This window comes from Anguilla rostrata, chromosome 5, assembly GCF_018555375.3.
Source record: "Anguilla rostrata isolate EN2019 chromosome 5, ASM1855537v3, whole genome shotgun sequence".
Classification (NCBI taxonomy): Eukaryota; Metazoa; Chordata; class Actinopteri; order Anguilliformes; family Anguillidae; genus Anguilla; species Anguilla rostrata.
Window position 1 is genome coordinate 6,331,526 of NC_057937.1, and position 9,645 is coordinate 6,341,170.

The following is a 9,645-nucleotide window of genomic DNA, read 5'->3' on the forward strand; positions in this document are numbered from 1 at the left end:
CTTCAGAGAATGAGCCAGCATTTTTTTTTTTTATTTATTTTTTTTTTTTAAGATAAACTTTCGTGATCATTTAAAATGTGGGTTTACGGTAGGAGCAGAGCATAAAGACGGCCGTTAAGTCAACAAGAAGGAGTGAAGAAGTGAGCCGCCGTGTCTGTGAATAGCGATTGCTTATCATCAGACACAGTGACATCTCTGTAATATTTCCATAAATAGATTCATTTTATTATTCATTTTTTTAAATGAACGGCCATATTTGGACTGATCTGCGGAGAAAACTTGGAACAGGTTCTAAAAATACGAATCTTTTTCTCTTAGAAGAACGAAAGTGAATATCCTTATGAAATAATTGTTTTCCTTATGTTTGTATAAACATAAAATAATATTGGTAGAGAGGACCAGTGTTCATTTATTAGAGAAAGGCATGCTTGCATGTTATTAGGCAGCCCTGTTGTATGTTATTAGGCATACACAGTATTTTAGGGAATTATTGGGGGAGATATGTAAGGGGGAAAAATTCTGGGAGTTCTTCCACAAATTATATTATGTACATCTCAAAATTTTGTTCTTCTAAATTCCAGATGACATTCCTGAGCATATGAATACATGATAATATACTTTACTTGAACCCTTCGACATGACATGACACCTTCATACATATTACATAACTGTCACAAGTTGGCATGACAGATGATGTCAATTTTTTGTCAAAATGACATAAAACTGTCATAACTTTATCAGTAAATGTTATGACAGGTGTCATACCAATACAAGTGATGGGTTGTGTCAGTCTTATGTTGAAAGGGTTTAAGTAAACTGTTAAAGTTCAAAATAGCAACAGTTAAACTGGGGGAAAAATAATCATAACTTTCTTGCTCTCAAGGAACAGTTTTTATTTTTTGGATGTATTTAGTTATTTATTTATTTTTGCTGGAAATTTCCCTTGAGAAACCCATTTTCATTAAAGTCTTGCCTTCAACGACTAAAATCTAATTTTGTTGTAAGCTCTGTTTCTTTGATTTTTTCATTTTCAACAAACACAGTCCCTAAAATCATTTTACTATCAGAGAGTATATTATCAATTCAATAAATTGTATTAGCCTCAGTAAACTCAAATTAAAGCAATTGCTTGTTTCAGCCTACGCTAACTCAACATATTTGCCATCAGGTAGTTTTATAGTGTGCCAGGTGCAGCTAAATGACTGTACCCAGTAAAATGGGTACACATGTCTCAATCCATTTTAATAGGGCAGAACTACAAAGCGTATCTGCAGTGACTCTGTGGGCTCAGACACTGAAGGCTAAGGCTCTGTGCTGTGTACATTTACACACAGATCTCCAAGCACAAATATGCATTAGGAAGGACTGTACCCCATTCAAGAAAAAAAAAAAGAGTATAATAGAAAAAAGTATGAAATTTCAAAAGCCTCTATTAAGGAGAGGCATAAGTCAAAGCAACTTTCAGTGCATCTGGGGAAATAGAAATAGGCAGCTTTTCCCAGATTTGATTTATCTGCTTCGATGCCTACTGACAGGCTGAAGGGAACCGTGGGCTCGGGGTAATTAGCCTCATTGATTACATCACTTCCTGAGGGGTACCAAGGCACGTCCCCCATAATGCACCACTGTGAGAAAATGAATGGGGTGATTACTGGTACATTTAATCTGGTAAACAAACCGCATGCATGCTGAGTAATCAGTCTGGGCATTTTCCTGGAATTGAAAGGTTCCAGCTCCAAGGAAGGGCCACACAGTATGGAGCTGAATATGTAATGGATCTGTAGACACACAGTATAGAGTTGATCAGTAGAATCTCTGTTCTCATTCACTCTGCTGGAGTCAACTTTCCCATGTTCCTCTGCATTTTGAAAGCTAAGGTTCAGAAGAAATCTTTGACGACCCCGAGGGGTCCTCTAAACGGAGGGCCGTTAGTTCCTTTGAATACCATCAGATGAAAAGACTTGTGTTCTTTGTGTCCCGGTATTGAGAATATCAAAGTTAAGAGTTACAGTCCCATTTCTCTGGAGATCGGGGAGTTGAAGGGTTTTTTTTTTTTACTACACAAGAGTTGCGACTGTAAAGCATTTGCTGCTTGGAATCATAGATTTATTTATTTATTTTTAATTTGCAGCAATCTACCGCTGAGGTCTGATGCTTTGCCCCTCCCGTTCAAAAGAACAAACCGCCCTTTGAAACAGAGGGTATGTAAAAAAAAAAAAAACTAAAAAAAAAAAAAACCCAAAAACAGCAAGATGCTGGAATTTATTTATTGCAGACGTGTCCATCTTTGGAAGTGCGCACCGAGGGGGAAAGCGATTATTTTTAGGAAAGGCTGGTGATGCGGTTTTCCCCTGTAACAGCATCCACACATTTCCACTGACACTCACTGAATGTGTCAACGCTTTAAGTACAGAGGGCTTCACTCTCAGTAAGGACGCCTGGTGCAGTGTGGGGGGGGGGGGGGGGTCTAAGCCATAGGGAACGCCAGGGTTCGCAGTTCTTTTTTTTATTTATTTTTTTTTATACAGTAAATCCCCCCTTCACGGGCACTTTATTGCTTCCATTTACTGTGAGGGCGATTGAATGTGTGAAGACGATAGTGCTTTTCTGACCTACAGGACAACGTATAGACACAGGTTATACAAGCAGTATATCAGAGAGCTGGGTCACTTCCAGAAGCTTTATAAATAAATAAAGCCAAAGGCTGCCTCCATCCCATAATTTTATCTCCATGGGAACAGGTGTGATATCTCACCGTGAAATAAGATGTCTGATGGCGCTAAGATGGCAGTCACTAGAAGGGGTGATTGGTTGTCTTGACGACGAGCTGATTGTTGTTGTGATTGTGCTCATTTTTCATGAATGAGGTGATGATGTCACAGTGGAAGCCGCTGAAGGATGTTCTTCGAACTTTCAGCGCCACATATTAAGCAAATGTTATGTTCTTTGTTTCATTCACAATAGACTTGATCCTTTCTACAGCTCAAGCATGAAAAAAGGAAAGACTTCCTTGAATGTGTACTAGACGATTTAATACAAGAATAGTTCATTGCGATTTAATAGAGGCTGATATAATATACATAATATACTGAATATATTATATAATTGGTAAAATACAAAATACAAACATTTTAATGACAGGAGGGTGTAGGAAAAAAAGACTAAAACAACCAATGCCTTGCCAGGGCTCAGACATTTAAAACTCATATTAATTTCATGTTGGGTGCGGAAGATGTGCAGCACAATAGCATTGCAAATTCCATGCCGCTCAGTATCGTCCGTTATGCTTCTACAGGAGTGACGACCGTGTTGACCATGACCACCCTGAGCATCAGCGCCCGGAACTCCCTCCCCAAGGTGGCCTACGCCACCGCCATGGACTGGTTCATCGCCGTCTGCTACGCCTTCGTCTTCTCTGCCCTCATCGAGTTTGCCACCGTCAACTACTTCACCAAGCGCGGCTGGGCGTGGGATGGAAAGAGCCTGGTGAATGACAAGGTTAATCTAAGTGTATATTATTCCCTTCGTTTTTTGATTTAGTTTTTTTATGATAAATCTTATGGGGTGGGACTGTGATGCTGCCCGTAAGGCGACAGACTCCGAAACCCATATTCCAATCCCCCTGTGTGGCCAAGGGCTCGATTCCCAGTCACCACGCTTTCTGCACTGTGATCCCATCTCTGTCTCTAACTCTCTCTGCTTTGCCCCCCCGTCTGCATAAAGTGGAAGAAATACATAAGGATAATCACACATTGTTGCTATATTATTTAAACAAATGGATAATGAAAGTGGCTTTGTAGCGTGATTACACAGTAGTAAGATTACACACAGGGATAATGAGAGTAGCTTTGGTTATATTGATTAGCCTGGCTCTGCAATCTGGCAGCATGCAGGGAGAGAGCATGCATTGGAAAGACCGTCTCCTTTAAGGGATTCATCGCTAGTTGAGCCTTTGAAGCTGAAACCGAACCCTGTGAAGCATGGCGAGGATAACGGGCCTGAGATTAAAGGAAATGGCGAGGACGAGAGAAAGAGTGACCGAAAGGAAGATGCCTGGCAACAATATCAGAACCTTTTTTTCCGGGAGGCTGAGTTCACACACGTTTCATCAAGAAACATTTCATCCTGCTACAGTATGTAGTTCCACCCCAGCTTTCGTAAGACGCATTTAATGTTTGAGGAAGAACTCTGTGTGGGAGATTAATGCTTTCATGTGTGACATCACAAATATAGGATTAGAATGTTCTTAAATGAAAATTCTAATGCCGATGTTACCATCAATACTGGTAACTGAAAGCCATGAGGTTATGGAACACTGACTTACTGTAGAATGCTGAAAAAAACATAACAGAAAACCTGCTCTTCAATGGATTACTAATACCTGATGGGTGGAAATCTATGTGTGGGACTATAAAGCCAGCTGTGCAAGAAACAAATCTTGTTGAATATGAATGGATTACAGATGTAGGCTCATGTTCAGTCAACATTAGCATTTTATGGGGCAAATGTGTATCAATTCAAGGGTTAGTTACCTTATTGATTATGAAGAAACGTCATTAATTCCACAACTTTAATTACTGTTAGTCTGTGTTATTACTGACATAATTAATCCCTATAGATTATCAATAAGATTTCAGTGGCAAACATTAGTCATAATGCGTGGTACGGTGGTGCAGTGGGTAGCACTTTCCTCTCATAGCAGAAGGGTTCTGGGTTCGAACCTGGGCCTGTCTGTGTGGAATTTACATGTTCTCCCTGTGTCCACGTGGGTTTCCTCCAGGTACTCCGGTTTCCTCCCACAGTCCAAAGACATGCAGGTTAGGGCTAACTGGAGACTCTAAATTGCCCATAGGTATGAGCGCGTGAGTGAATGGTGATTGGTGTGCGTACCCTGCGATAGATTAGCGACCTGTCCAGGGTGTGTTTTTGCCTAAACACAGTGGGATAGGCTCCAGCACCCTCCATGACCCTGACCATGAATAAGCGGGTATAGATAATGGATGGATGGGTGGGTGGACGTAATTCTCAGCTTGGTGATGTACTTTGATGATTTGTTGCTGTGCAGGCAGCATAAAAGATCTGGCACCTTTCATTATTTTTATTAAATAACACACTGTCTGTTGTTATGTCAAGAAAAATGTTCAGAAGAATAATGAAAAGAACATTTTTTTTGTTAAAAGCATCCATTGAAAAAGTATCGATTGAAAAGAAAGATTGCGATATTTAAAAGAATGAAATTTGTACCTGTGAAAGGACTTGAGGGTGGTTGCCCTGGAGACAGAAGAAGTTCTAAAATGTGCCTAAAAAGGTACAGATACTTGTCACTGGGGTGCTACCCCATAAGTACATAAAAGTGTACCCCTTGCCAGCAATACTTTGCTTCTAAAAGGTACTTAGTATATATTTAGTCCCTAAATATAAACATTATTGTGCTTTCCGGGTAGGTTTGGGTGATTTGTTCCTTAAACAAAATAATTGCTCCACCACTGAACAGAAATACTCCACTGCCGGTGAGCATTGTTCAACAAAAGCCCTGATAACTGGTTTGAAATCAATGAGAAATAAGGATTGCCACACTTTCTCGTAAGCAGTTGAAATTGTGCGGTTGGCCTGAGGCTCAACACGTAAAGCTACAGCTGTGGTCTGATTGATCTGTGTGTGTCTGCATCTATTTAGGCTGTTTGTGTGCTATTCATTTGACTTTTGGATTGAAAACCAGATGTAAGCAATACGATTATGGATTCACTCAGTCCTGGGATTTGAGTACGAGCTCAAATTGGGTGGATTTTGGGTTTGTTCTGCCTTTGGGTTTTGATTGGGTGCGCTAGATGCCTTTGTGCTGGATGCTAGAGGCTTTTTGCTTCCGTTTCTTCTTTTTTTTTAAGCTCGTGTGAGCGACAGTTAAACCTGACAGTTTAAATTTGCCACAGAAAGTTGAGTCATGGGGAAATAAAGGAAAACTCAGCTCAAAAGAGCCCAGCGCGGCAGTATTTCACGGCGAAAGCAGATGGTTTCAGTAAAGCTGAGCAGCGTTGCCTCACAGGAGGTGAAGCGGTGTGTTACTGTTATTAAAGGCGCCAATGCTGAAGGTTAATGTCGATCCCAAGGTCCCTATGAGGCGAATGGCATAGAAATCTGAGACACAGACGAGACACACGCAGCTCAAACTGCACGGGTGCGCACTGCTTTCTATGGAGCTGGCCGATAAGAGCTGTGTTCAATGCCCGAGACCGTCCGAGATCCCGGTTTAATAGGCTTATTAGGGCAACGTGTTCCGTTATTAGTGAAATAAATGAACTGCAGCATTTCAAAGGATGACTGACTCTGAAGAGATATTGACGAGGAAGGACAGAAAATGTTTTACTGTTCTGAGTTTGGGCACCGGGATAGAGAGACCGGAACACATGCCTAATGTGTACAGATGGAATATTGACGTTGATGCAGCTTTAATGCTTGATACAGCTGGCCTGCATTATCTACAAAGGCTTTCACATTTTCAAAGTAGCTAATGCATGTCTGTCACTGTGAAGTGGTTTGCCTAATTGCCTCGGTGTGCTTATGATTATCACTTGATTGCTTTAGGCCAGTCAACTGGTTGATGTTGTAGTGGGCTAACCCTGCGTTTGGTTATATTTTGGAAAACAAACTGTCGCACGTAAACACAGCATTTTGATTGGCTAATGAGGCTGACTTATATGGAGGTGGAAGTGGTGAGTTTTGGGGAAGGTGCTGCAGCAGGAGTTATCCTGGGACATAGCTCAGAATTCTGGTTCCCCTGAAAGAATGTTGCTCTAGGCCCGCCTTTAATAAAACAAATAGATTTTGTTTTTAGTTGTGGATCCCTAGAATCGTCACTACATTTCACCCCACTTGCAACCGCCCTTCGTCCAGTAGGTCTGCAGTAGTCATGTGGTAGGGCTGCAGTAGCCATTCAGTAGGTCTGAGGTAGTCATTCAGTAAGTCTGCAGTAGTCATGTGGTAGGGCTGCAGTAGCCATTCAGTAGGTCTGCAGTAGTCATGTGGTAGGGCTGCAGTAGTCATTCAGTAAGTCTGCAGTAGTCATCCAGTCGACGCGCTGTAGTTGTCCTTTATCGGAGGCTCAGGAGGGTGCCGTTTCTCGTGTTTCTCTGCCTTTGCCCCCTGGGTAATTCCAGCTCCCCTGCAGACTCAGCAGGCCTTCTGTTTAACTGTAACTGACAGATGTGTGCCTCCGTACGCATGGAGAGACTGAGCACGTCTCCCGCTTAGCACATTCACCAGAATAAAACAAACACAACACAAAACACCCATTATTCTGTGGGGTGAAAATTCAAAGCAGTTGCTCTCAGTATTTTTGGGAAAAAATAATTTGGATTTCTCTCTCTCTCGCTCTCTCTCCCTCTCTCTCTAATGGAAACTTTGTGGCATATGTGAGTCATATTTTATGAAATTCCATAAATACTTTATGAACAAAGCAGATAAAGTTCTAACTCAAGGTCTGAACTTGGTCACATTTGAGTTACCGGGTTGGATGAATAGTTTCCAACACGTCAGTCAACGTGTGTCCTTCACTTTGATTTGCAGTTAAATTCACGTGTTTTTATTGTTTGTTCTTGTCCATCGTTATTTTAAAGTTAAGGGCGTGGTGGCTGCTTTGTCACCCTTAGCTTTTCTCAGAGAAAAAATCTTTCACCACCTTTCCATGGCCGTTGTTCCTTGACCCTAGTCCCTAGAACCAGACTTTTTCTTTCTTTTCCCGCAGAAGAAAGAGAAGGCCTCTGTCGTGAAGAAGAACAACGCGTACGCTGTAGCTGTGGCCAACTACGCGCCCAACATCACCAAGGACTCGGCCCTGCCCACCATCTCCAAGGGCGCGACCCCTGACCCCTGCAAGGTCAAGTCCGAGGCCAAGCCGGCGGAGAACAAGAAGACCTTCAACAGCGTGAGCAAAATCGACCGCATGTCCCGGATTATGTTCCCGGTCCTGTTCGGGACCTTCAACCTGGTTTACTGGGCCACTTATCTCAACCGAGAACCAGTCATCACGGGTCTGGTTCCCTCGAAGTAGAGGAGCAGAGCACAGTTTACAGTGTTCTGGGTAAGAGACTCCAGACGTGCCAAATACAGCCAGGAATCTCCGAATTTCGGTCAACTGGCCCCCAAGACAACGACAACAGTGACATTTTTTAAAAATCCTTTTTACTTCCACAGTGCTATTAAAACGACATCACTGTAAATATCGGTTTACATGTGCATTTATCTATAGTTTGTACTGTACAATGTTTGGGTGACAGTTCTGGAAAAAAAAAAGAAAGATCTTTAGTCACGCTTTTGAGGTTGCACCTTCTACACCTGTAAGTACTCTGTCAGTCATCTATAACTGCTGTGAGGACACTCTGTTACAAAATTTGTAATGACACGAAATCTGTGATGAGGGTAAATGCAGATTTTGATGCCATTTTAAATACATGAAATTGCACAAGGCTGTTAATACAGTTATGACAGCTGTAATTACCGTGTAATTATATAGGAATTACAGCTACGTAATGTAATGTCTTAACAGATACTGGTAGGCTGGTTTGTGTTCATAGTTTCAGTAACATGAAGACTCCCTGCACTGAAATCCACTGCTCTATTACAGCTGTAGATGGGGAATTGCAGTACAGTGTGTATTTTTATTGTGTATATTTTCGCCTGTCTCTCTGAATTCATTACTTCTTCTTTGAAGCAGTGGTATAAAACGAGAATCTCTGTTCTTTTTTTGTTCAGTAAGAGAAAAATATCAGTGGACCAAAACATTTGCTGCAGTTGCTTCAGCTCAAAGCCTTTCATTTTTAAATTTTGAAGTCCTCACTTTAAAAGCATCACCTGCACAGATCCTAGGTATACACCATTTTCAGATCTATTTTCTTTTTAGATTGCACTTTTGACAAGATTTTTGCCAAAAAAAAAACAAAAACAAAAGCTTCTCATCCTTTTATTATTCCATTTAATTTACATTTTATTAATCTGTTTGTGAACAACCGCATTTAAAGGCCTTCATAGTTGCATTTGTACATATTCGACAAAGTAATATCAGTATTTTTATATTTACACCCTTGTCTCATTTTCCCAGACTCAATTTCCTGGTTTGAGCCAAATATTTTGTTACAGTACATTAACACAGCAAGAAAAACAACATTGCAGGGAAAAGCTCTTCTTAATATTTATTAACTCTTTTCTTTTTTTGAAATTGAATATCATATCAAACCCAGGAAGCAGGAAGCCTTGAGAACAAAATCTCTAATTCAAGTTATGATATCTTTTCAGTACATATGCTGCAGATCTTTGAGAAGCAACCATTCTGTATATTTATTTGGTTTTTAATTAAAGGTTTTAAACACAGTTGCCTTCCCTTTTATTTATTTTGAAATATTTTTGCTGTTGTTAGTTGATGGAAATAAGGGAGAAAAAAAAAAACTTTGTTTAAAACATTTCTATTGTAAGTAAAATGTGGTATAGCTAGAATTGTTGCTGTAGTGTGCACTTAATGTTAAAATGTGAAGTGCACAATATTAAAATTCTGAACACTGTTTACTTGAAATACACAATCTCACAAAATGACTATTTTTTGATTGTGAAAATAAAGTAACTTCACTGTGAATGGAAATTTTTTATTGTATTTTT

The 9,645-nt window shown here is 40.5% G+C and overlaps 1 protein-coding gene across 1 annotated transcript in view; it reads left to right on the forward strand.

Annotated features, from left to right (window-relative positions):
• The window catches only part of gabra2a (gamma-aminobutyric acid type A receptor subunit alpha2a), a 52,208-nt gene extending 42,563 nt beyond the window's left edge, over nucleotides 1-9,645 (forward strand). The window contains exons 9-10 of the mRNA XM_064334789.1: nucleotides 3,296-3,498; nucleotides 7,742-9,645. Of these exons, the coding sequence (XP_064190859.1) occupies nucleotides 3,296-3,498; nucleotides 7,742-8,047 (509 nt within the window). The 3' untranslated portion in view covers nucleotides 8,048-9,645. The remainder of the gene's footprint in view (nucleotides 1-3,295; nucleotides 3,499-7,741) is intronic.